Genomic DNA, 27,847 nt, shown 5'->3' on the forward strand with positions numbered 1-27,847 from the left:
CTTAGTGCTCCCCAGACCATGGCATGCCCTTCCCAAGCCTTCAGAGCTGTGCAGCAATTCAAAGGAGCCCAAGGCTCCCCTCACTGATGCAATAGCAGCAGCCAGAAGCTTGGTCCAAATCTCTGGGCCACAGGGCAAGCGACCCCCTTTGCTCCTCCCCGTTTGTGGGTCTGGGGCTCTCCCCCCCCCCCCTTTTCTGCAGCAAGGCAGGCTGGCACTCTGCTGCTGAGGGGAACCTTCCAGGATGATCAATGCAAGCTGTGGGGGACACCCGGCCTGCAGGCTTACCTTAGCACAGGCATGTCCAAAGTCCGGCCCGCGGGCCAATTGCGGCCCGTGTTCCGGTTTAATACGGCCCCCCAGGTAATTTGGCAATATCTATCTTTTATGGCCCCCAACGAATCCATATGTATTGAGATGAATACATTGTAAAATCTCAGTTAATGTCAGTTGGTCTAAATCAGTTATAAATATATTTGGACACAACATGTATACTTGGTGTTATGTTCCTGTTCATATTTTTTGAACTTAAAAGTTGACAGACAACCTTTATTACCAATAATATGTAATGTACTTTACAATGTTCCTGACATATATTTCAGCTTCTTGGATTTTTTTTTCATCTGGCCTTCAGATATGAAAGGCAGAGTGATTAACACCTGTTTAGATTTGTCATCCATGTGACAAAATGAAAAGTATGCCGTTTGCAATAAACGTTGCATAAAATAGTTAATTTGCATTTAATTTTAATGGTTCAAAGAATGTCAGGCAAAATGGTCGGCCCTCACGCTTGTTCACTTCATCAAATCTGGCCCTCTTTGAAAAAAGTTTGGACACCCCTGCCTTAGCAGGAGAGAGAAAGCAGTTCTTTGCACTGCAGGGAAGCACTCCCTGCAGGCACTGCCCTCCGTTATTCCCTGCCAGTGGAAACAATGGCAAGTGGGGGAGGGGGGGCACTTCCTTGCAGCACACAGAGCTGTGTGGAGCTGCCTATACCCACCTCCATTCCCTGGGAGCTGTGCCATATAGGTGCTCTAATCCCCTGTCCCCTCCTGCTCAAAATCCCCCCCCCCCCCCCAAGCCTGCTCCTGCACTCTCCTGCAAGGTGAGTGGGGCCGGGAGCTGGGCAGCACGGGGCCCTGAATGCGTGGGGCCCGAGGCAACCACCTTGCCTTGCCCAAAGGCCAGGCCTGCTCCCTGGTAGCCCTCTCTGGCTGAGCTGGAATTCATATGCAAATTTGACACCCTGAACCAAGGTCTAAATCAGGGGTCAGCTATGTCTGGCATGTGTGCCATAACTGGCATGCAAGATGATTTGCAGAGGCACACGGGGGTGGAGAAAGCCCCAAGCCTTGCCCTGTGATCGGGGGAAAAAACCAGAGCTATGAATGGTGTTAGAGAAAAGAAACTGCCCCCCCAGTAAAAAAGTTTGGCCAGGCTGCTCTTGACTCCTTGAGAGAAACCGGCCGCACCCTTCCTGCATACCATTGCCTTTAGAAAAGCAAAAGGTGTGAAAAGGGGAAAATAGCCTGACTCTCCCACACGTCACCTTGGCATGAGAACTGCGGGGCTTACCTGGTCGCATGAAACCTGCACAGTTTCGGCCCAACCCCTGGGACACAGACCCCCCCACTTGGTGACCATTGGGCCATATATGGTAATATGCAAGCGCGGGAAAGCGATGTGCAGATTTGGGGATAAATACCCATGGCACAGTTTGCTCTAGGAGGTCTTTGCAACACACGTACTACCGTGCGTGTGCCTTCTCGTATACTTCAAAGCGCTGCCGGCCTGATCAACCGACCAGCCACCTCCCCTGACTCTCGGGCGTAACCAAGGCCTTCGCAACCGAACCGATATCTGTGAAATGTTCTGTGTGCTGTGTAAGTTGGTATGTATGATTTGATTTTTTCTTGTTGTATAAGCTTAGTGTTGTAGTTGTTTGTGGGTAGTACATAAGAGTTTGTAGTTATCACTGTTATTTTATTACTGTAGCTGGATATTTTAGGATTAGAGACTATTCCCCTTGCCATTCCCATCCCTATATCTCTGACACGTTTTACTAGAAACCATAGAATAAATATAATAAATACTGTAAATTCATTATTAACACGGTCTATTAAAAATCTTAGAATAAATACTATAAATTCACCACTGTCATAAATAAATATTTTTTATTTGATAAAACTGTCCACCTGGCTCTGTCCTTCCTCCCTTGGGTATTCATTATCGGACCTGTGATTCTCGCGACAAATGGATCCACATACACATGTTTGCACTCTCCCTGCTGCAGGAACAAAGCAGTGCACCGGCACACTGCCTGCAAGCTTTTCCTGCTGTTCTGTTGCCCAGAATCCAGATAATGGAGCAGTGGAAAGCCATGCCTGGGACAGGGAGCCAGAGAGCATCATGGGGGGGCAAAATCAGATCTGGCCACCATTCTTCCCTATGAAGGTCCTGCTGCAGCCATGGCTGTGTCCCTGCTGCTCTGCTTCCGCCTCCTGTGTGGGCCGTGCACTCGCACCAGCCAGAGAGCTCTGTGAGGCCACTGGATCCTGGCCAGCCACCTTGGACTCCCTGCGCTGCTGGCAAGGCACAGCCTCCATTCCTGGCCTCCGTGTGTGCGTGCGTGTGCATGTGTGTGCGTGTGCAAATGGACCTCCCCATGGTGACTGGTGGGGCCCCCATAATGGCTAAGCAGGGGGAAGAAATCAGTGTTTTAAGGGGGGAAGGAAGGCACTCTCTGTACATAGATACCTGCCACACTGGGACCCCAAACTCACCAGTGTCTTCCAGACGCTGGGTTTGTCAGTTAATTAGCAAGCTTAGAGTCACCCCATGCAGAGCCAGGGAGTGGTGGTTGAGCAAATGAAGTGCAGCTCCAGGGGAAAGGAGATTCAAGCAGTGGGGGTTTGCGCTGCACTCTGAGGAAAGCAGCCTGTTCCTTGATCAGAGGCAGACATGCCCTGAGCCACGGAAGTGGCCTTGTAGATCAGCCCAGAGAAGAACAAAGCTCCCGCCTGCCAGTTTCTGGGGCTTTACACATCCCTGTCCACCGGTCCTGCCTGCCATGCAGTGGGGGAAGGAGCCAGCAAGCAGTGCAGGCCCTGGTCTCCGGCTGCCCCTTGGAACGCATGTGGCCAGGTGCTGCAACTTGGCTCCCCCAGGAATGCAGAGCTCAGCTCCAAGTGTGCCGGTGGCAGCTACTTGTGGGCTAGCTGGGAAGCAGGCCCTGTATTCCAGCAACCATTGTCCACGGGGAGATGTGTTACTCCCTGCTGCCTGTCCCAGGACACTCACTTCCCTGGAGCCCTCAATGAGCCCCTCAGGCCAGGATTAGAGCGAGGAGCAATTTCCCTTTGAAACACAGAGCAGGTTAAAGGCATTTTGTGGGGTTTGGGGCACCCTGGGCTGCAAAGCGAGTAGTGCGGGAGCAGCAGAAGGAACAGTTTGGGCACAGTGTCCCAGCAAAGGTGGGTGCCTGGTGGAGGAACAAGGGCTTTTTCCTAGTGTGTGAGCTAGCTTGGGCTTGCCACTCTCTGGGTTGCAGCTGCTCCCTGGAGCAGGCAGATAAATAGCTCCCTGGGATCACTGGAAGGCACAAACCTGTGCGGCTGCTAGGCCTTCACTTAGTTTTGCATGTCACCTTAAACCTTGTACACATGTCCCTCAGTGAGCTACAGTATGTGTTAGGGATGTAAGCAACTAGTTGACTATCCGATAAGCAAAAGCTGGTTCCTTGATTAGTCGTTTCTCCCCGCCTGGCTGCAACTCTGCTTTTTAAATGTATTAAGAGCCTACTGGTGTGAGCGGGGCCAGCTGATTCCCAGCTCATGCTGGGTCTCCCTTGCTGCGCTATAGCCCTTTAAATGTATTAAGAGCCTGCCAGCTCTTAATATGATTAAAAAGTAAAGTTGCAATGGGGTTAGGTGCTGAGACCTGGAGCTAATCCTGCTGCAGCTCCCCTGCTTACTGACTAGTCGATGGAAAGTCCATGGACTAGTTGATTAAAAGTGTGTGTGTGTGTGTGATCACCGTAGCCTGCAGACTGTGAGTGAGAGAGAGTGTGTGTGTGTGAGAGAGAGATCACTGTAGCCTGCAGACTGTGAGTGAGAGAATAACAATCATTTTGGCAATCACTGTTTCCATTCACATTTTTCATTAACTTCTCTTATGCACACACTTATTGCATAACTATTTTGAACACCTTTATATTTAAAAACATTGTGGTCTACACTTACAAAAAAAAATTCCTGTGTATGGGCTTGATTCTGAAATCAGCCATGGGACACTTACTTGCTCCGTGTGTGGAGCAGCATCTGGCTGCCATGTGGGAGTGATTTTTACAATAAATAAACCACATTACAGACACTGGGAGAAAGCAAACATGAAATGTTGGGGAAAAAACCCTCTTTCGGAACATCCCTTCTTCCTCCTAGACAGAGGTTTACAAGGATGTTGAAAAATTTGTCTGCTTTCTGAAATTTTTTCCGGATAAACAGATTCCTTGGATGTGGCAAAGCTTTTCCAGGGTACTGGAGGTATCCCAGAAAAGCTCTGCAGGGTAGACATAACCTTAGAATCATGAACTCTATCCTTTCCTGTTCACTTTCACCCAACCTGCTTTCCATTTTGAAATTTTCAACCAGTTCCTCCCTCTTTGTCAAAATCAAATGTCCAACAGCCTCTCCTAGATTTCTCCACCTTCTGAAATAATAATTTGCCAGCATTATAGTCTAAAAATGTGTTGGATAATTTGTGCTCTGCTGTGTTATTTTCCCAACAGATGTCTGAGTAGTTGAAGTCCCCCATCACCACCAACTCCTGTGGTTTGGATCATTTTGTTAGTTGTTTTTTTTTTTAAAAAAAAGCCACATCCATTTCTTCATCCTAGTTGAGTGGTTTGTAGTTGTCCCCTTGCCATGACATCATTGTTGGTTTTTTTTTTACTTTTTTATCCTTATCCAGAGATTCTCCACAAATATGTCTCCTACTTCCATCTCAGCTTTAGTCCATGGCTGTGTCTAGACTGGCAAGTTTTTCCGCAAAAGCACCTGCTTTTGCGGAAAAACTTGCCAGCTGTCTACACTGGCCGCTTGAATTTCCACAAGAACACTGATGATCTCATGTAAGAAATCAGCGCTTCTTGCGGAAATACTATGCTGCTCCCGTTCGGGCAAAAAAGTCCTTTTGCGCAAAAGCTTTTGTGCAAAAGGGCCAGTGTAGACAGCTCAGATTTGTTTTTCACAAAAAAAGCCCTGATCGTGAAAATGGCGATCGGGGCTTTTTTTGCGCAAAAGCACGTCTAGATTGGCACGGACGCTTTTCCGCAAAAAGTGCTTTTGCGGAAAAGCGTCCGTGCCAATCTAGACGCTCTTTTCCGCAAATGCTTTTAACGGAAAACTTTTCCGTTAAAAGCATTTGTGGAAAATCATGCCAGTCTAGACGTAGCCCATGTGTATACATTTTTAATATATAAGGCAACCCCTCTTCCATGCCTGCCCTTTCTGTACTAGCTATATCCTTCTATACCAATGTTCCGATCATGTGTATTATCCCACCAACTCTCTGTGATACCAACTATGTCATTTACTAGCATTTCTGCTTATTTCCTATATTTCTTGCATTAGTATACAGACAGCTTAGATACTGATTTGTTTCCACCTCCCCCCCAGGTGTCTTGTCTCTCCCTTATCTCTGCTATAACAGCCCATGCTCCCCCCAGATTTTGACCTGTTTTCAAGGTCTCCAAGTTTTTTACTCACCTGAGGGCTTTGGTTACCTGCCCCCTTCAAACTTAGTTTGAAGCCCTCCTCACTAGGTTAGTCAATCTGTGTCTAAATATGCTCTTCCCCTTCAATACATGAACTGCATCTCTATTTAGCAGTCCTGCTTCCTAGAAAGTGTCCTGCAGTCAAGGAAGCCAATCCCTCCTGGCGACATGATCCCTGCACCCAGGTATTCACCTCCAGGATGGATCTGTTTCTGCCTGGGCTCCTACCCTTGACCAGAAGGATCAAAGGAACATCACCTGTGCTCCCAACTCCTCCAGCCTTGCTCCCAGACTATGTCTCCACTTGCGCAATCTTTGCGTCAGAAGTATGCAAATGAGGCTAAGTGTGGAATACTGCCGAGCCTCATTTGCATATCTAATGAGCTGCCATTTTTGCAGAAGAGGCTCTTGCGCCAGAAAGAGCTGTCTACACTGCCCCTTCTTGTGCAAGAAAAACCCTCTTGCGCAATGCCGTTACACTGATTATTTTCAGGAATAACGGCATTGCGCAAGAGGGTTCTTCTTGCGCAAGAAGGGGCAGTGTAGACAACTCCTTCTGGCGCAAGAACCTCAGGCCCAGGGGCCGGATGCAGCCCTCGGCTTGCCTGGTTCCAGACCCCTGGGCTCACAGCCCTCTCAGCCTTGAGGAATCTGTACTAGCACTCCAGCTCTCCCCTTGCCCCTAGCTGCTCTACCACGGTGCTGGAGCACACAAAATCTACTAGGCTTTGCCCCCCTAAGCTCTGGTGTGCAAGGGGAATGTGGGGAGTGTCTTTCTCCTTCTCATTCAGGCGCTATGTCAGTGAGGGTTTTTTGTGTGAAGCCCTCAACTGATTTTTCTGTGGGTCAGTGGCCCCAGACCCAAAAAAGGTTCCCCACCCCTGCACTAAATCAACTGCTGATGGCGTTCCTGTGGCAGTGTAGATGTAGCTGAAGATAATAAGGCAACCGTATTTATGAGGGAAAATGCACTAAGTACATAACTTACCATTTTAAAGATGAGTAAAGTAAGTAGATACTTTTGTGATATTTCACCACATAAGCAACTGCTATTCTTTCCGTACGGTGTTATGCAGTCATAAATAGGACTCCTATTAACAGGCTGGGAGAAGATAGGATCTGTAAAACAATTCCCAGATTAAGATCTGATCAGCACTATGATAATTTGAGACTCCCTGCCTTTATACACTGTATTTTAACTAACCGCCAGATCAGTGCATCCTGAATTGTGAGCTGGTCCATGGAGAGCTGGCTTTTTAGTGTGCTGGTTTTTCTTCTGGATTCCATGTGGTAATGCACATTAAAGAAAGCTAACTACATTAAATACTCACCTAATATTATTTTCCCCATGTAAATTGCTGCAGGTGCCACAGGAGTACAACACAATTGTACATGAAAGAAGGTGGACTCTGTAATTTTGAATATGAGAAATGGGTCCTTAATCTGCGTATATAAAGTAAGGTCCTTGCTACTGAAGTATGGATAAGTTTAAATGATAAAAATCACAGTTGTAAACAAAAAGAATATTATTGCAAAATGCAGAAAGTGTCCTTGAAGGGTGTGATGTCACAGATGACTCAGCAGACTCATAGATATGATTAATAGATATGATTTAAGTGCCTAATAGAGTGTGGAGAAATAGATTCTCTTTTTCATGTAAAAAACAGTTTCGAGTTAAGCTTTATACTAGGCCTGTCAATTAATTGCTGTTAACTCAAGCAATTAATGAAAAACAAATTAACTATATTAAAAAATATTTGCAACTTATCAGTTTTAATTGCCCTATTAAACAGTAATAGAATACCAATTTAAATGTATTACTACAGTTTGGATATTTTTCTATATTTTCAAATATATTGATTTTAATAACAGTACAACACAGAGTACAAAGTATACAATGCTCACTTTTTATTTAATTACACATATTTGTACTCTAAAAAAGATTTTTAAAGTATTTTAACTCACTTCATAGTGGAATCTCTTTATCATGAAAATGCAATTTACAAATCAAGAATTTTGTTTCACACATCTGCACTCAAAACAACATACAACTTTAGAGCCTGCAAGTCCATTTAGTCTTGCTTAAAACAAACAAGTTTGTTTACATTTATGGGAGATAATGTCGCTCATTTCTTATTTACAATGTCACCTCAAAATAAAAATAAGCATTCACATATCAGTGTTGTAGCCGGCATTGCAAGTTATTTATGTAGTGAATATATTACACGTTTGTATACTCCTTCATGCTTCAGTCAAAGTTCCAAAGACTTATACATGTGAGTAGTCCCACTGAAGCTAGCAGAACTAGTTAAACCATAAAGTTAAGCAAGTGTGTAACTCTTTGCAAGATTAGTGCCTAGAATAAAAGACATTTCAAGATATAATTAATTCTTTGTCCTTCAGATACACAGTTGAATTTTAGAAGTCAAAGTCACTCCCCCCAAATCTACCCGTACAGTTCAATATCTTCATCAATGATATAGATATTGGGATAGAGAGTACGCTTATTAAGTTTGCAGATGATACCAAACTGGGTGGGGTTGCAACTTCTTTGGAGGATAGGGACATAATTCAAAATGACCTTAGCAAGTTAGAGAAATGGTCAGAGGTAAACAGGATGAGGTTTAATAAAGAGAAATGCAAAGTGCTCCACTTAGGAAGGAACAATCAGTTCCATACATACAAGATGGGAAGCGACTATCTAGGAAGGAGCATGGCGGAAAGGGATCTAGGGGTCATACTGGACCACAAGTTGAATATGAGTCAACAGTGTGATGCTGTTGCAAAAAAAGCAAATATGATTCTAGCTTGTATCAACAGGTGTGTTGTAAGCAAAACTCGTGAAGTCATTCTGCCGCTCTACTCTGCACTAGTTAGGCCTCAGCTGGAGTACTGTGTCCAGTTCTGGGCGCCACATTTCAAGAAAGATGTGGAGAAATTGGAAAGGGTACAGAGAAGAGCGACAAGAATGATTAAAGGTTTAGAGAAAGTGACCTATGAAGCCAGGCTTCATGAACTGGGCTTGTTTAGTTTGGAAAAAAGAAGATTAAGGGGGGACATGATAGCGGCTTTCAAATATCTAAAAGGGTGTCACAAGGAGGAAGGAGAAAATTTGTTCCTCTTGGTTTCTGAGGACAGGACAAGGAGTAATGGGCTTAAAGTGCAGCAGGGGAGGTTTAGATTGGACATTAGGAAAAAATTCCTAACTGTCAGGGTGGTCAAATATTGGAATAAATTGCCAAGGGAGGTGGTGGAATCTCCCTCTCTGGAGATATTTAAGAACAGGTTGGAGAGACATCTGTCAGGGATGGTGTAGACAGAGCTTGGTCCTGCCTTGAGGGTGGGGGGCTGGACTCGATGACCTCTTGAGGTCCCTTCCAGCCCTATTATTCTATGATTCTACCCTCTCATTGTGCTTAATGTTGGCTTCTTATTAGCTTCCTGTCATCTGCTATTGAAATAAAATAGGGCAAGTTCTGTTAATTAACTTCAGAGGGGTACCCGAGTTAGTCTGTAACTATATACAACCGGATATGCTCCAATCCCACAGACAGACAAACACCTATAGGATGTATATAGAGCATTCTTAAAACTGAAATACTCACCAGCAGAAGTAGTATGAGGTGAATTTAAAAATACTATTTCTTTTGTTTCTTTTTTACATTCTCATTCTCTGTTGATGGCCTTTTCCATGAAGGAAGAAATGGCACATTCTGACCTCTATCTGAAGAAGCTCTGACCATAACAAAGTACATTCTTCATCTCCTCAGTGGCAAAAATCTACCCTGAACACAAGATCAAGAATGTGCCCACCTACATGTATAAAGCCAGCAGAAGTCTGCAATATGCCCACCGTTGATATGGTGGCCAGGAAATCCTGAGCCAATCAAGAAAAGTCATTGTTGGGCTCTATAGTATAACTGCCAGTTTTCATTCCTGGGGGTGTTGAGAGCCACTGAACCAAATGGTAAGCCCTGATGGATACCACTTCAAGCTAGGGTATTCAGAAGTACGCTCTCACTCATAATCCCAGAACCTTATGGTCCTTCGGTCACTTAAACAGAAAAAGAACACATGCCAACAAATTAATTTTCAGAGAGCGCTACCTCCTGCATATCAACAAATACAAATAACATTGGATTTAAAGCAAACCCTACTGCTAGTAGAGAGTAGAGTCCCAGAGCAAGGAGAGAAAATGCTGTTTTCTGACAATCATGTAGGCTAGGCCATACTGGAGATTAATTTCCTAGGTAATCTAGTATAGTTTTATAAAACAATTTTCAGAAAAAGGTTTTTGCCTGGCCAGAGAAGCTAGAATCCTTGCTTCTTTGTTGTTCAAAGAATCCAATTTATAATTCTCCTACCAACCAAATTTAAATCTAGGTATAGCTAGTTTGGTTCCATTCACAGTGTACATGGGAAACATGAGGAGGGTGAAACATCCTCCTGACTTTATAATAAATAATGCTTAATACCTATATAGCATTTTGTGCCCATTGATCTCAAAACATTTTACAAAAATGGAAAACCATTATTATTCTTATACACATGGGGAAACTGAAGCAATGGTGAACCGAACAAAGCAAGTCAATGGCAGAGCTAAGCCTAAAACTCAGATTCTCCTATTAACCAAATGCTTTCATTTCTTCAGACCATGCTACCTTCCACATCACATACAGTGGACTTTTATACATTTCTCCTTCTTTTTACTTTCTTTTGTTCTGACTCCCAGAGCCTACCACACTGAAAAACCTGCACAATTTTTCATCATTGTTTTGCTGTTCTATTTTTAATGCCCCCAAAAGATCTTCATATCTTTGTTTTGGTATGAATGTACATAAGCATGATGTGCTTTGGCTGTCACCACTATGACCAAAGTTCTGAGTAGTCAGGTTGAGGGCAACAAAACACAAGGACTGTAAACAGTATGTTTGGCATAGTTTATTTGATCTTCCCCTACGTCACCAGTTGTTTGATTGTCTGCTTTCTAGTATAACTCTTGGATCTGGACAAAGTTCAGTGGGTAAAGAGTACCGCTCAATGATGTATGGAACAGTTTTGTCAATCATTCTCTTGTCTCGTTAGGCTCAATGTCATATGTACTGTGCATCAATAATTACTTATCAATCTGTAAGTGGCCTGCTTTTTAAAATCAGTATGTACCTGTGTCTCCAATGAATATGAACCTGTAACGTCATTGTCTGTCTCTAGTCCAAATAGTAAGAGTTACATTTGAACAACATGAATATCTCACTGAAACTTGCCAATGTTTCTTCTTTTTGATAACGTGAAAATAAGTTAGAGCAAAACTGTGACAAAACTGTAATCTGAATCTTACTATTGCTGTCATTATATGGTACATACTTAAAATTGAATAAGAGCCTGAATTTCTTGGGGATATTGATCTATCAGTATGCAGGCGGTGGGGATCCCTGCAATCAATAACAATCCAATCTGGCAACTGTCAATAAAAGATGGAGGGGGGAGAGGAGAGATGGGGAAGAAAGAGGTTGCAGTTGACTTGATCAAAATGGAGTCAATATTCACAGCTTTGCACAATGAATTCTGTTTTCACCACTGTCAGATGTCACCATTGGATTAGATTTTATTAGATGAGTCCTACATTGTTCTATCACCTTTTAAATTGATAGCATAAAAGAGACAATTAAAGGCCTTTTGAAATGGTCTTTCTCCCATTGCTATGTAATCCCTTTTCTCTCTAACTGCGCTCCTCCCCCCCATTCACACCAACCAAGGCATGGTATCTGAATAAATAAACAACTCTGCAGAAAATCATAATCAGTATTCTTTTATTATAATTAATAAAATTATAACTATACACTTTTTTGCACCTTTCTTAGTGACTCTTAAAACCTTTTATAAACATTAATAAATCTAGCCTCACAAGAGCCCTGAGGTTGGAAAGTAATATTCCCATTTACCAGATAGTGAATTAGAGGCACAGAGAGGTTTGCTCAAAGTCATACAGCAAGTCATTGACATAGTTGGGATTAAAATCTCATATCTTCTGGATACCCCCATAATACACCACAACAAAATATTTACTAAAAGCTTTACTCTAGCTAGTTATTTATACTGCTCTCATCTCTATGGTACCAGAGCAGCTACATTAAAACAAATCTTCACCAAGGTAGTTCAGATCCATCCCAAGCAAAGAACTTTCCTGTTTTCCCCATATCAAGTTTCTCAATAATATTCATTAGACAATTAACTGAATATTCTGGGGTGAAGAGTTTGACCCTGGGAACATTTCTGTGATAAGGCTTTGATAAGTCAGTGTCCACAGTTCCTGGATGCAAACAAACACATACCACTTTAGTTTTCCCTCTTCCAAGTTCAATGCTGAGATTCTTGGTAGCCATGTTCAAAGCTGCTTTAGACATCCTGTAGCTATACCATCCACCTAAGGCTAAAAACAAAATGTCAGGTAAGCAAGTTGTGCAAATCCACAAGCAACGTTGTGTCATAACTGTATCATGTTAATATATTTGATAGATCTCAGAATAATACATTAGTGAATATATCTTTGGTTATTTGTTGGTACATACAGCATTATCCCATATTTCTGAACCATGGGAAAGGATGTATTTCTTTCATGAAGATGTTCTAGAAAAACCATTGGATTCACCCACTGTCTTGTTTGTCTTTCTAAAAGATAGGTTCTTTGACCAACCAGATGTTATGAATTTGATGCAAGAGCCACTGCATAAAATTCTGCCGTCTGTTATACAAAAAGTCAAAATAGATGATAATGATCCTTTCTGGCCTTAAATTCTATGAAAAAAATAATTTTAGAAAAAAAAAATCAGTGGACTCTTATCATTTACCCTTTAGTTTCCTTTTAAATTCATTTATCTAGTATTTTTATATTTATATTTTTATGTTTATTTGCCAAGGGACAGATAGGAAGTCAATGGCAGAACTGAGATAAGTTTTTAGGAAGTCCTTTCTCCCGGTTCTGTATTCAATTTACCAGTTAACACTGAATTCAAGGTTCCTGTTTACCTGTGCCATGCTAGCAATAAACATCTACCAAACCACGGTGTCTATTTTAGAATTACTTATGTTGGATAATTAAATCCCTGAGAGTATGAGTCACCCAGCCAGAAATGAGTCAACACTCTAATTTTATACTAATATTATACATCAAATAGATTTTTTCCTTCTTCACCCAGTTACTTTTTCACGTAATTAATCCTTTCACAAAGTCTCAGAAATGCAGCTTTATGTAAAGGGTTTTTCAAAGGTACTGATAGAATAATTCTTAACATTTTATACAGCCATTTATCCAGAAAAATCCACAGTGCTTGCAAATTATATATAAAGAAGTGACTTCCCGCACCTCCTAAATACACACATGTATGAGATGAAACATGGCATGTGTAAGCTAGTGCACAACAACACTACAAAACAAACTACAAGTGGAAGTGAAAGACATAATATCCAATTCAAACTGCAAAGAGAAGTTCAGGGGAACAAAAAGGAAGAACTCAAAATGCAATTTAGCCAAAACACCAGGGTTAACATCCCATTCTTGCAAAAAAAAAAAAAAAAAAGAGCTTTAGAATTTTCAATGATCACAAATGGTCACATTCTTTGGTGCTTTATAACACACTATCAGTTTGCATCAGGCCTTTCACAATTTCGTTCTATAATAAGTGCAAGTAAATCTGAACAAGGAAGCCTGTTGTGTTGCAAAACTGCTGTTTCATTGGAAAAACTGACTGGAACTTCTTGTAACAGAGTGCTATATGACAGGATCAAATTATGAACTCTACACCGTATTGTGTGTGTGGAAATAGTATCTGTGTGACTGCATAAGTCTGAACTTGTCCAAGGGAAAGTCTCTTATTAGGCTGCAATCCAGACGACTACCCTGCCTGAGAAAGGTGTTTGTCACCTCACTGCAGGGTGGTCAATGAAAAGCCATTGAGGCTGCAATATGGCTTTTATTGTCTCTCAACTTCTGGACTAAACCCATACAACTTTTCTTTTCTACACATGGGTGGATGAACATGCATGGCTGGTGGATCTGGGGCTTCTCGGTTGGAGCACAAAGCACAAACACATAGGTCCTATTTAAGAGGGAGGTTCTGTTCTGTGCAGGGTACAGGATGTGCAGGAGTAACTCTGCCTACTTCAAATGCTGATAAACCACTGATTCTCAGAAGGGGTGAGCTAAGATTAGGAGCATCTCAGGACTTCTGCTTTCAAAAGATCTGTAACTGTAATTCAAGAACCTCTTCAAATTGGCCAGGGGGTGTAGAGAGCTTCTAGTCCACCAAAGAACGCCATGCTATGTCGTATGAAAGCCACTGTTGCAATGGTACCACTGTAAAATGCATGTACAGATAATTCTCCTCTCCAAACTATGTTTTTAAAGTTTGCATCAAGGTAGCAATCACCAGCAAAGGTGAAAAACAGGATTGCCTCCAGAGAGGATGCAAACTTAGCTAACACAATAGATGCTCAATTACACATGAAGTCAAATGTTAACAAAGGTATTCAGAAACAGGGAACAAGAAAATGGGGGGAAATCCCCAAGCCACAGGTGATTTCTAGTATAAGGGTATGTCACACTAAGCAACTTTTGCCAAAAAAGCTGTGTCAACCCAGCCTTGTTGCTAAAAATCAGCTTGTGCAAAGACTTTTTATTTGCATTTTTGCCAAATAAAAATTTCCACCCCCTATGAGAGGGTTTCCTTTGATGGCAGCAGAGCACTCCTGCTGACAAAGCAGCACTTTCACTTGCCTCAAAAAAACTTTGTTGTTCATAAGGGGGTCTTTTAAGCACTCATGAATGATGAAAGTTTTGTTGATCAAGTGTGAGTGTCTCTACACCCTAAGACTAAGAGTATATAGACAATGAACTTTGAGAGTAATTTCTAGAAGGAATAGAAGACACCCAGAGATCCTGGAACTAGGAAGTAGACAGACAGAGTGTTTATAATAATGTAAAGTGTCTGAGCCAACCTTGGTGGAAAACATCGAAGAAGGCTTTCCATAAAACTTCATAGGATGTTAATCTGTTACAGTAAAAGCTCTGTTATCTGGCACTTAGTTAACCAGAAAGCCTAATTAACTAGAATTTCTATCACCTAATACAAATCTGCAATTTAAAAATAATTTTAAATTTAAAAAATTGTAGCAGCATACACCATCATAATTACTTTTAGCAGTGAGATGGGATAAAGAAAAGAATTAAATAGATACTTGTTAGACAATGTATTAATGCAATTAAAGCATTATTATTTTTACTGCACACATTATTTTTTGCAAGGAAAATATAAATCAAGATGCAGTAATGCTTAGAAAAGTATAATGATCTTCTGTATTGTTACTAGCTATGCTGGCCCACACCAGCTGGATGTTATAAAACATTCATGTCAATCATTTATCTTCTTATATGAAAAAATATTTGGGTTACTACATAACACTTATGTTAAACAGTACTTACTATTATCTCCTATGGAGCCCACTTTAGCTGTTAGGTTCACCAGTATGGCCGTATGCTGTTTGGCCTGGTCAGGAAACTGATCTCCAAATGCTCCAGTTCCTTTCCGCAATAGAGGGGCAAAATATTTAGCCATCACTAAGGGCCCTATGGTATTTGTTGCCAATGTTATGGAAAGACCCTAGAACATTAAAATAAAGTAGAAACTGTAAAAGTAGATAGCTTACAACCATCAAATGCCAGTTTGAAAGTTCCATCTTTTACTAACAAAAGATATAAAGTCATCTCATCATTTTTCATCATTTCACTAATAAACATTTCTTGTTATTGGTCACTTGGCCCATGTGAATTGCTGGTCAGGATAAACTGTAATGTGTAGGGGATGATCCTTCCAGAAATGTTGGCAAATCCATATTACTATATGGCTACGTCTCCACTGGCATGATTTTCCAGAAATGCTTTTAACGGAAAAGTTTTCCGTTAAAAGTATTTTCGGAAAAGTGCGTCTAGATTGGTAGGATGCTTTTCCACAAAGCACTTTTTGCGGAAAAGCGTCCGTGGCCAATCTAGGCGCGCTTTCCCGCAAAAAAGCCCCGATCGCCATTTTCACGATCGGGGCTTTCTTGCGGAAAACAAATCTCTGCTGTCTACACTGGCCCTTTTGCGCAAAAGTTTTTCGGAAAAAGACTTTTGCCCGAACGGGAGCAGCATAGTATTTCTGCAAAAGCACTGACAATCTTACATGAGATCATCAGTGCTTTTGTGGAAATTCAAGCGGCCAGGGTAGACAGCTGGCAAGTTTTTCTGGAAAAGCACCTGCTTTTCCGGAAAAAGTGGCCAGTCTAGACACAGCCTTATTGGTGATATTCAGAAACTCTGGTAAGGATTAGCATCACATTATCCTAGGCAAAGTACAGAATCCAAAGGTATAAGCCTTACTGAGAAGCATTCTTTTTTTGTTTAAGACAAAAGGCAAACAGCAAACAAAATAATGTGCATATGCCTTGTTAATTCCATCTTCTTCCTTGTCAAATAAAATTTTCATTTTTATTTAGTTAGAGTCAATATGGAGCCAATTCTGCTTTGTGGACTCTTATTGAAGAGTGTGTTGAGCTAGTTAAATTAAAATGATTTAACCTAAAACATCAAGTAGCATAATTGTTTTTCTTTTTAATGCCCACTTGCACCGAAAACAAAAAACTGAACTACTTTAGCTCTTTCAGATTTTGCTGATATTGTCTGAACTTTGAAACATTGGTCACTTGGTATCTGAAAATAAACAACTAGTACTATAACATGTTGTTTTGTCATTGGAGTGTACAAATTTAAACGAAGAGCAAAAAAGCAAATAGAATGTAAGGAATCATTAAAAATGGGATAGAGAATAAGAGAAGATATCTTATTGCCTCTATATAAAACCATGGTACGCCCACATCTTGAATACTGTGTACAGCTGTGGTTGTCTAATCTCAAAAAATATATCTTAGCATTGGAAAAAGTTCAGAAAAGGGCAACAAAAATTATTAGGGGTTTGGAATGGGTCCCATATGAAGAGAGATTAAAAAGATTTGTTGGACTTTTCAGCTTAGAAAAGAGGAGACTAAGGAGGGTCTGTAAAATCATGACTGTCGTTGAAAAAGAATAAGGAAAAAATTTTTACTTACTCCCACAATATAAGAACTAGGGGTCATCGAATGAAATTAACAGGCATCAGGTTTAAAACAAACAAAAGGAAGTTTCTTCACTCATCACACAGTCAACCTTTGGAACTCCTTGCCAGAAGATGTGGTGAAGGCTAGGACTTTAACAGGGTTCAAAAAAGAGATTCATGGAGGTTAGGTCCATCAGTAGTTATTAGCCAGGAAGAGTAAGAATGGTGTCCCTAGCCTCAGTTTCTCTGGAGGTAGGTGACAGGTGAGAGATCACGTGAGGATTACCTGTTACCCTAAGTTCCCTCCCTCTGGGGCATCTGGTATTAGCCACTGTCGGCAGACAGGATACTAGGCTGGATGGACCATTGGTCTAACCCAGTATGACCGTTCTTATATTCTTATGTATTTATAAAGATGATCTAAATAGGAAACTATATTACCATCTTAATTTATGTATACATTAGGGTTAAATTATTTATTAAGAATACTACAGTAAAGGCCACGAGAGCAATTTCATTCTTATGGTTCCAATATTGCAAAGATGTATGTATGCGCTTAACTTTAAGCAAGGAGTCCCATTGATTTTTTTTTTACCACATCAAGGCTAATACATTTGTTTTTCTCTCCTAGGAATTTTCTGATCATTTTTTCCCTAAAAAAACCCTCAAATTAGTCCTAGCACATAAAACCAACACGGTGAGTTAAAGAAAAGAAACAACACAAAATGAAGGGATGGAATTAGCAACATGAATTCAGTAACGAAGTTTATAACTACACTAATAATTTTGTCAGTAAAACCTTTATCAGTCACGGGTGTGAAAAAAATTTACCGCTATCTGACATTGCTTCATGACTAAAAGTGCCGGTGTGGACAGACACTCTCCTATTAACATAGTGATAGAGATGCAGCCGTGTTAGTCTGGTCTAGCTGAAACAAAAGACAGAACTATGTAGCACTTTAAAGACTAACAAGATGGTTTATTAGGTGATGAGCTTTCATGGGCCAGACCCACTTCCTCAGATCAATTTGTGGAAGACAATTGGCACAACCATATATACCAAAGTGATACAATAAAAAAAAATTAACACAGGAAATTGAAAAATCAAATTTTAGAACAGAATGGGGGTGAGGAGAGAAGGTTAATGTCTGTGAGGTAATGACATTAGGGGTGATAATAGGGGAAGTTAAAATGCGTTTATTTAGGTAAATGTGTAAATTTCAGCAGTTACACACTTGCACACGGAGGGGAATGGAGGGAAGGAGACTCCCATGGAGCCACCTGTAGCAGAGGCAGTAGTGGGAGGAGGAGAGGAGGGTTGTGTGTAATCATGCACGTTAACTGATGAGCCCAGGATCATCAGTTAACTGTGTCCACGGGTACAAGTTCACATCCCTAAGAGACATAGCATAAAGAAAAACAGGGAAATGGGAATAACTCACTTAGCAGACAGATATGCTTAATGAAGTCATTTCACATTAAGAAAGAGACAAAACAAACACAGATTCCCAAATCATTATATTGCTGTTACTTAAGGTTAAGGATCAGATGAAGACAGAGTGGGATTTTCAAAATCACCTAAGTAAAGCACAAGTTCCCTTGAATATCCCATCCTTAATAGAAATGCTAGGGATGCAGGGCCAAACTTAAGTTGTATTGTGACCCCTGGAGCTAGGTTGCAAAACCCAGACCCAGACCTATGTGATTGGAGCTGCATCCCACTCTAGGGTCACCTGAGTGTGTTGTGAGCTTCCTCTTCAACTCTTCGCCCTCCTGCCTTCCCTCAGGGATAATTTATTTGAAAGAGTGGGGGCCCTCAGTGTCTGTCCCAGGCTCCCAAAAAACTCTGTACAGTCCTAGCTAGTTAATCTACTGTAACACCAGTGGAAAATAACTTTTTTTCCACTGCCATTGTTGTGGAACATGATGTAAGGATATACGTCTCTGTGGACGAGGGAAGGGATTGCTTTTTGTTATTTCATAGCTCTCTGAAAAGTGTGCTATTGCCATTTTTCTGTTCTTTTTTTAGCTCGGCCAAAGATTGTTAAATTTATTTTTGAGTTATGCTAACTGGCCAAAATACATTTTGTTCAGGATATTTTTTCAAATGTTCTCTGCAATTATAATGCAAACTACTTACTTCTCAGTGTGCTATGTTTAGACCAGAACTTTCTTTCAAAGCGTACTTGAAGGTCTGAAAATAACGTCTTGAATACCTGTGGTGTATTTTCATTACTGAACTATACCTATACAGTTCCAGATAGACAAACTCCATGTATCTGGAAATGTGCATGTTCAAGGTGTCCAAATAGACCCTCTAAATTTGGGCACCTTTCCAGCTGTGTCCCCTTTTTCTTTTCTCAGAGGTTGTTATTTTTAAGTACATAAACATATACGTTCAGTTTCATGCATCCTGGAGCTTTGCGCTCCTGAGTGCAAAGTGTGTATATTAAAGAGCATGAAACAACGGGAATGAATGTATGGAGAAAAAAAACCCACTAGATCTGCTTCAGTTGCCATTAGAAGACTCCTTTCTTGTGGTATTGAATGGGGGCCAGTAAGTGGCATATATTTTCCTCTCATGGAAACTAGCCACTGATTTCAAATTGGACATAATTTTAAAGCCATGATGCACTTTGAGGTGTCTACTGGTATATTTATTGAAATACACCCAGCTGCAAACAGATGAATGGCTTCAGTCAGCAAAGCCACCTTTAATAAAAAAAAGTCACTCTCCTCTTCAGACCTCCTTCCCTTCTCACCACAGGTCAATCTAGCCTTTTAGCAAAGCCTTAAACTGACATACAATTTGGACAAATACATCTGCAAAGAGGAGAAAACATTGGAAAGAAGAAAAGCAAGTCTGAGGCTATGTCTACACTGCAGCGCTATTTTAGGATCCCAGAGATATCCTGAAATTGCAATTCCATGTCTTTTGAGTGCACCTGTTATTTCGAAATATAATGCGCTCGCTATTCCAATGTGCCTGTAACCCTCATCCCATGAGGAGCAAAGGACGTTTTGGAATAGTGATTTATTTCAAAATACGTGCTGTGTAGATAGCACTACATTTTGAAATTGACTCAAAATAAGCTACACAATTTGTGTAGCTCCAGTTGCGCAGCTTATGTCCAACTAAGGTGCAGTGTGGAATGTCCTTGCTCTGAGAGCTACTGGCAGGACAAGGGGTTTTCCAGTTAATCCCACAGCAGTGAAATACAACAGGTGTGCACTAACTGCACTTGCTATTGACCCCATTGATGCTTCCATTGAGGGAAACTCTGGCCCACCTCCGCTGAGATCTCCCGCAGGCTCGTCTCTCCTCTGGCGCTGGGGTGCAACATTGCCCCAGAGTTGATGAGTAGATCCAAATGACCATGCTCCTTCGCGACTGCTTCTGCTGCATCCCGGATCTCTGCCTCCCGAGTGGCATCCAGCCGCAGCACCGTGAGGTTCTGGGCATATAGCCCGTGCAGCGCTTGTAAGGCGCTGGCTGCTTCGGGGTTCCTGCAGGTAGCGATCACTTTCGCCTGTTTCCGTGCGGATAAAATGTGTTTGCAGAAGTGCAGACCGAGTCCCCTGCTGGCTCCCTGCACCAAGACCGTCCCTCCTGCCATGGCCCCCCAGCTACACTTACATCTACTCTTCCCCAAGAGGGAGCCCCCCAGTCTGATCCTGTATGGCGCCCACAGAGCTATGCCCTCCGTCCAGGCATTCTCCCTCCCCCCCCAAGCCAGGGACCCCCTACCGCTCTCTAATTAATAAGTGCCAGTTATATGCTGCATTCACCATACAGGGGCACGGCTAGAGATGGGTGCTCCCTGACAGAAAAGCGCCAGTTCGTTTGCACCTTTGCAAGGGCCAAAGAAACTGCTGCAGCTGTCAGCGTGCAGAGGAAACGCATATGCTCAGCGCTCCCGGACCCGGATGTGTATCCTCACATTCAATCAGCTCCCTGATTTTAGCTAGAGGGGAGGTGCGTAAAGACTGGGATTCGTAGTGCCTTTGTCCCGTTCCTGTATTGACAGCTCAGAAGGTGTGGAATCCATTTCCCAGGATTACCTGGGCTAGGAAAGGCGGTATGAAATACTGTAATACAGCAGCAAATAGCCCGCTTCCCCGCCCAAAGGACCTTGGGAAATGAAGTCCCATTCCCACCAGCTCCCATAATAAAGAAAACACTGGGAACTAACTCCAGCTTCGATATTGCATGTTGTAAGGCAGCATTAGCCCTCCACCCTTATTGGTGCTGTCAAAGTATAAATATCTGAGGTCAGACATATGTCATTGTAGATCATATGGGAGATCATGATTAAGGGAGAGTTAGGGAAGCATAGTGATGCAACATCGCCAGATCTTTCTATTTTATTAATAGAGTTGTAGCAGTGTTAGTCTGGTCTTGAAACAAAAGACAGGACTATGCAGCATTTTAAAGACTAACAAGATGATTAATTAGGTGATGAGCTTTCCTGGGCCAGACCCACTTCCTCAGATCAAATCGTAGAAGAAAATTGGCATGACCATATATACCAAACAGAATCAAAAAAAGTGAACACATATAAAATAGACAAACCAGATTTTAGAATCTTGGATAATGTGAAGCAGAGTCTCTCACTGTAGACAGTACAGCATGTTGATCTTAATGGGTCAACATCTAAAATCTGATTTGTCAATTTTATATGTGTTCACTTTTTCTGACTGTATCCCTTTGGTATATATGGTCATGCCAATTTTCTTCCACAATTTGATCTGAGGAAGTGGGTCTGGCCCACGAAACCTCATCACCTAATAAACCATCTTGTTAGTCTTTAAAGTGCTGCATAGTTCTGTCTTTTTTTTTCTATTTTATTATGAGCCTCACAGTATATTTGGTATTTTTCTTAAAGAACCAGCTCTTGGAGTCAAGTGGTTATGTGAGTAGCTCAGCTTTCATTTAAAAAATTAGGTCCATATAAGACAGTTTATGTCCATGTATCTTCACTATAACCTTCATCTCACAATGTAAGTGCTCTATTACACCAAGACAATAATTACACCTCTATGAGAGGCAGAAGACTTACATCCACATAGTTAGGGTGGTACAGTGTTTGTGGATACACTGCCTCCCTTACATCCAGGCTGTCTAGACTGCATCCCTTTTCCGTAAAAGGGATGCAAATTAGACATATCGCAATTGCAAATGAAGCAGGGATTTAAATCTCCCCCACTTCTTTAGCATAAAAATGGCTGCCGCTTTTTTTTCGGCTCGGAGCTTTGCCGGAAAAAAGCGCCAGTCTAGATGCGGATCTTTCGGAAAATAAAGCCTTTTCCGAAAGATCCCTTATCCCTCTTAAAATGAGGGATAAGGGATCTTTTGGAAAAGGCTTTATTTTCCGAAAGATCCGCGTCTAGACTGGCGCTTTTTTCCGGCAAAGCTCTGAGCCGGAAAAAAGCGGCAGCCATTTTTATGCTAATGAAGCGGGGGAGATTTAAATCCCGCTTCATTTGCAATTGCAATATGTCTAATTTGCATCCCTTTTAAGGAAAAGGGATGCAGTCTAGACACAGCCCCACTGTTTTGTCAATTTCAAGGCAAGAGCTGTGAAACTGACAAGAAATCCTCTCTCCTCTGATCCCACTCCCATCTGGGAGCTGGAGTGAGAAGCCTGAGGCCCCCCCCACCGAACCCCTGTCTACTTCCTGCAGGTAGGGAACAGGAGGCAAGAAAGCCCCATGTGGCTTCCTCTGCCCTGCTCACAGCAGAGAAGGGGTGTGTGTGTGCAAAGTTAGAGTGGGTTTCCCAATGGGAAACAGGTCTGAGAGAAGCCCCGAGGGGCTTTCTCTGTACCCTGTTGGGAATGGGAAATGGGGGGAGGAAGTCTGCCAGTGAAGTTAAGAGACAAGTCTCTCAGGAACCTGCACTGTTGCTCCTCTTAGGCTGGTGGAACCGCTGCTGGTGAGGATGCTACCTGAGAAATGTAGTGTAGACATGCACCACCACAGTAATTGCTACAGTTGCTATAAGTCAACCTAAAATAGCTTGATTTAGGTTTGCAGTATATACATTCCCAAAGTCAATATAATTCCCTGTAGTAAAGTTAAATGTGTGTGATTTTTTTCACAGTTGGGGTCTATGGGCTATATTTACAAAGGGAGTTAAACAACTACCTGCCACTTAGGCAACTACATCCAATATTTAGATGCCACTGGCATTCACAAAACCCCTGCTATCAACTAGTGGCCTAAGGCCAGGTCATCTTAATGACACCAGTAAATGTTGTTGCCAATCCTCCAAGGTTGTCCTGGAGTTTCCACGAATTAAAGATTCATTTTTTGTGAAAAACTATGTTGTGATGAAACTGTCAGGAACAGCCATCCAAACTGGCAACCCTGTCACTCAGAGGTGCAGATTTTTCATACCCTCAGCAACATAGCTGAGTCAACCTACTCCCCAGTGAAAACAATGCTAAACTGACAGAAAAAAAAATCTATCAACCTGGCTGACACCTTTCAGGGAGGTGAACTTATGTTAATGGGGAAACCCATCTTGTCAACATAGGTACTGTAGTGTTTGAAGCTCTGCATAAGTGCAAGTGCAGGTGTGCCATAGCAACATTTCATGCGTAAACAAGCCCTCAATTCAAGTTGCCAAAGTACTTAAATTTCAGTGACCGAACATGCACAACACTGGTGTTTAAACCCTGATATGGCCCTGCATTTTGGCACCTTATTCACACAAAGCCCCAACAGGACTCAGACTAAGCACTCCTCTGCCTATTTTGCACAGTCCAGTAGGCCTCTTTTGAGTACATCTAACCCCCAAGCCTTTAACCAAATGATTAGGCGTTTCTTCCAGGTTTAGGTTTAATACCCCCATCTATCTCCAGCATGGAGAAGGGAGAAATCCCTAAATACTAACCTATGGATTGGATGCTGTGGGTCCTTTGGCACTATTCCATTTGTGGAAGAAAACATTGTCCTCACTCTGAGTTTGTAAGCAACAAGTAGCCAGAGGCAGTTTTATAACGAGCTGCAGCAAGGGAAAAACTGGTTCGGACGGGGGGGGGGGGAGGAATCCCCCCCCTTCCGAGGCAGCTCTTCGAATACAAGCAATTATGAAGCAGTTTATATACTGTCTATTAGATATAATAACAATAACAATTAGTCTCCTTCCCATTACAAACACCAATGGCTAACAGTTATTTAGTTCCACCCAGATGCTCCTTATCTTAAGGTCCCTGCCGGAGTCAGCATTCTATCCTTATCTCTGTACAGAGGTGAGAGGCAAAAGCAGGGTCTAATTACAGATCTCGCGTTGTCAGGCCACAGACTTAGCCTGACTCTTGCTCTCTTGTTAACAAGACCAAGATGGCTGCACACAAATTCCCTTATTCCCTTTTCCTGCCTCCACACATTGTATATACATAAATGTGTATTGAAGCAGGAAGCTTGGATTCTGAGTCTCCCATCTCTAAGGGGAGTCTGCAATCACTGGGCTGGGGAGTCATTCTCAGACTCTCTCTAGACCAGTGTTTCCCAATTGGTGCTCCGGGGATCCCTGGGGTTCCGCAGAGCAAAACTAGGGGTTCCGCGAGGAGCCAGCACTCCCCCACCCCCTCTGAAAAAGAGAGAGAGAGCCAGCTAGCCAGCAAAGGCATGGGCGGCGAGGTGTGTGGGCTTGTGGTGCCCATGCTCCAGCAATATTTGGAGTTGGAGCGGGTCCCGACCCTCCCACCTCCCATGCATCCTCCCACCCCAGCCCCAGAGCGTCTCTCCCCCGTCCCCGTCCCTGCCGTGCGCAACCTTCTCTGAGCTCCCCCTTGCTGGCTGCTGCTGCCCTGAGCAGCGTGCTCAAACCAGTGGGTGGGGAGACGCCCGGACGTGACGTAACGTCACAGCCCGGGATTTTAAACCTGCTGGGTGCTGTGTTGCGCCACATAGCTGAGTTGTGGGTTCGGACTCCGAGGACAGAGCACAGACTCCGGCCCTGCAAAGTGGAAGGCAGAAGGGAGAGGGAGAGAAGAGGCTTGTGCAGAGGGAAAGGGGAAGGGCTGGGAGAGGAAGGTGCTTGTGCGGAGTCGGAGGGGAAGGGGAAGGCACCAAAGGGACAGGGGTGGAGGAGAGACAAATGGCAGGGGACCAAGTGCAGACAATGAGGAAAAAGGTAGGAGGGGAGGTGTCAGTGGGAGGGGGACAGGGTGATGCTGGGAGAGGAGAGGGTAAGGGCATTGGGGGCTAGAGGGAGGAGGGGGAGGTGCTGGGAGAATGTTTGACAGAAGGGATGGGCATGAGGAAGGCCGGGATGGAGCAAGTCATGTGTAAGGGCACAGGGGCATGAGGGGAATGGGGGCAGAGGGTGGTGAGGAGTGGGCATCAGGGAAAAAGGGGGCAAAGGGAACAGGGGAAGTGAGGGAAGGGAGAGGCAGGGTGCAGGGGTAAGAGAAGGTGCAGGTGCCAAGGGATTCTGGGGGTGAAGCAGAAGGGCAGACACCTGCAGGGGAGGGACCAGCATCAGAGGAGAGACACAGGGCAGGTTTGTAGAGGGAGGTGTTAGAAGAGGGGATGAGGAGGGGTAGCTCACATGATCAGAGTGGGGCTACTGGAGGAGTGGGCACAAGGAGGAAAGAAGGGCTGGTGGAGGGGGGCAGGTTGCAAGAGGGCTGAGGACAGTGAGAAGAGCAGGAGTCAGGACAGCGGGGAGGAGGGGGGACAGTAGGCACCAGGGGAGCTGATGGATCAAGGGGAGGAGACATGGCAGCAGAGGGAAAAGGTAGAGGTTTAAAATATTTATTAATAACTTGGGTGGCACATACAAACAAGCCACATGAACTCAGTACTGGTGCACAAGACAAAATTAATTTTGCTCATGGGAGGAAACTCTAAGGCTATGACTACATTGGTTGTTTCTTGCGCAAGAACATCTTGCGCAAGAGTTCTTGTGTAAGAACACATCCACACTGCCATGTGTGAGCTGTGCTTTTGCACAAGAGCATTTATGGCAGTGTGGACGCTCTCTTGCCCGAGAAAGTGCCGATGGCCATTTTAGCCATAGGGCTTTCTTGCTCAAGAAATTCATGTTGCCTGTCTACACTGGCCTCTTGCGCAAGAATAGTTGCGCAAAAGGGCTTATTCCTGAGTGGGAGCATCGTAGTTCTTGCACAAGAAGCCCTGATTTCATACATGAGAACGTTAGTGTACTTGCGCAAGAACACATGGCCAGTGTAGACAGGCAACAAAGTTTTGCGCAAGAGCGGCCGCTTTGGCACAAGATCGTTCTAGTGTAGACACAGCAAAGGGGAGGGAGGAAAGGAGGAAGGCAGGGGCAGGGAATCAGCACTGGCTCAACATGTCTACATGGTTTGGGGGAAGGTGCAGGGAAATTGAGCTCAGCTGGGTTGCAGAGTGGGGAGGTCCGGGGAGCTGGACTGAGCTGCAGGCTGTGTGTATGGAGCTCAGAGCTCCGTTTGGCTGCAGGAGGAGGGATGTCAAGGGAACCAGGGCTCGACTCAAGGGGAGGGAGGGGCAGGGAATCGGCTCTTGGCTCAGCAGTTTTGCGGGACTTGGGGGAGGTGCAGGGAAACGGGGCTCAGCAGTCCTGTGGGGGAGGCATGAAGGGAACCAGTGCAGGGCTCAGCTGGGCTGAGGTGGATGGGGAAGGGCATACAGAACAGACGGGCAGCTCAGCTGGGCTGTGAGGGGCTGCAGGGAACTGGTGCTGCACTCCTTTGGATTGTGGGAGATGGTTTTGGGGGAGGTGCAGGGAACCAGCAGGGGAGGGCAGCTCAGTTGGGTTGCAGGGGATAGAGGTGCAAAGAAGCCTAGTGGGGAAGGGGGGGGGGGGACCAGGAGCCCTGAAATGACCTCACCTTGTCCAAAAATTCCTCATCTGGGACCAGTCAAATCCAGAGGGTGCCAGATCAGGGAGGTCCAACTCCTACCCAAGTCCGCTCCTTGCACCCTATCCCCAATCTGCTCCTGCTCCCTCCCCTTGGCCAGACACTCTACATCCAGCCTGCTTCTGCTCCCTACCTACCACCCAGACCTTGATCCCTTCCGCCCCCCACTTCCTTCCCAGATCCTGCACCCCATCCCTATCCCGCTCCTTGGCAGCCCTGCCATCCACCCTAGCACCTAGCACCGCCAGGGCCCCAGCACCTTGCCTCACACCCCAGGACTCAGCACCACCCTGGCCCTGGCCCCAGCACCCTGCCATCCACGCTAGCACCCAGCAGCACCCTGTTCCTTGTCCCAGCACCCTGCCAGTCACCCTAGTGCCCAGCAGGACCATGTCCCTGACCACAGCACCCTGCCACCTGCCTGCCCCAGCACCTTGCCCCAGCACTCTGCCACCTCAGCCAGCATCCTTCCACCCAGCAGCACCCTCTCCTCCTCCCCAGCCCCAGCCCCCACTAGCACTCTGTCCCCTACCCCCACCAGCACATTTGGGACCACATTAGTGAGGCTTGGGTGTTTTTGGAGGAGGTTTTTTTTTGTTTTTTGCATCTCACTTGTGTGGCCCCAACTGAATTTTCTGTGGGTCAATGACCTTTGACTCAAAACAGGTTCCTCACCCCTCTCATATATAAAGACAATACTAAAACCTTTTGAGTTTGACATATTTTATTTTAAAAATGAAGCCTGGCCAACAAGCCCCCAGTTGGGACCAAACCCCCATTTCACTGCAGCATCATAACACTCCTGCACCACCTGACCCTAAATCTGATCCTATCATACACTGGAACCCCCCGTCCTGAGCCTCTTACATCCCCAAACTTCTGCATCCCACATCCTCAGTCTTCTGCCACAATACTCCTGCACCATCCACACATCACAAATCTGTGTCCTGAGCCCATCATACTCACACCCTCCTTGCCCTGAGTCCCTCACATATCCAGCCCAAACTCCTGCACCCTCACATCCACAAGCCCTGGCTTGCTCAGCACCCCAACCTTCTACCTGAGCCCAACAC

General features: G+C 43.9%; 1 protein-coding gene and 1 long non-coding RNA gene across 3 annotated transcripts; one reads left to right on the top strand and one right to left on the bottom strand.

Moving 5' to 3' along the window:
* Positions 1-956: 956 nt before the first annotated feature.
* On the top strand, positions 957-9,604 carry LOC142830409 (uncharacterized). The gene is made up of 3 exons (XR_012905626.1): positions 957-1,891; positions 7,138-7,229; positions 9,471-9,604. It is a non-coding gene; the product is annotated as an uncharacterized LOC142830409 (long non-coding RNA).
* A 1,962-nt stretch (positions 9,605-11,566) lies between these two features.
* LOC102454712 (C-signal-like) lies at positions 11,567-20,825 on the bottom strand. Of its 2 annotated transcripts, XM_006121440.4 has the most exons (4): positions 20,689-20,825; positions 20,190-20,429; positions 15,252-15,429; positions 11,567-12,203 (listed from the first exon to the last, which is right to left on the bottom strand). In XM_006121440.4, the coding sequence occupies exons 1-4, from the start codon at positions 20,689-20,691 to the stop codon at positions 11,917-11,919; spliced, it is 708 nt and encodes a 235-aa protein (XP_006121502.2). In that variant the 5' UTR covers positions 20,692-20,825; the 3' UTR covers positions 11,567-11,916. The 2 variants fall into 2 exon arrangements, with proteins under 2 accessions (XP_006121502.2, XP_006121501.2); XM_006121439.4 differs by lacking the exon at positions 20,689-20,825 and having other exon boundaries at positions 20,190-20,662.
* Positions 20,826-27,847: the final 7,022 nt, after the last annotated feature.

Source organism: Pelodiscus sinensis, chromosome 8, assembly GCF_049634645.1.
Source record: "Pelodiscus sinensis isolate JC-2024 chromosome 8, ASM4963464v1, whole genome shotgun sequence".
Lineage (NCBI taxonomy): Eukaryota > Metazoa > Chordata > Testudines > Trionychidae > Pelodiscus > Pelodiscus sinensis.

Bases quoted from the DNA above. Each gene is read 5' to 3' on its own strand.
- LOC102454712 (XM_006121439.4), bottom strand. From the start codon at position 20,516: ATGGCAGGAGGGACGGTCTTGGTGCAGGGAGCCAGCAGGGGACTCGGT. The intron at 15,430-20,189 runs GTGGGCCAGAGT...TTAATGTTCTAG, and splicing joins TGCGGGAGATCTCAGCGGAG to GGTCTTTCCATAACATTGGC. The intron at 12,204-15,251 runs GTAAGTACTGTT...TTTTGTTTTTAG, and splicing joins GGGCTCCATAGGAGATAATA to CCTTAGGTGGATGGTATAGC.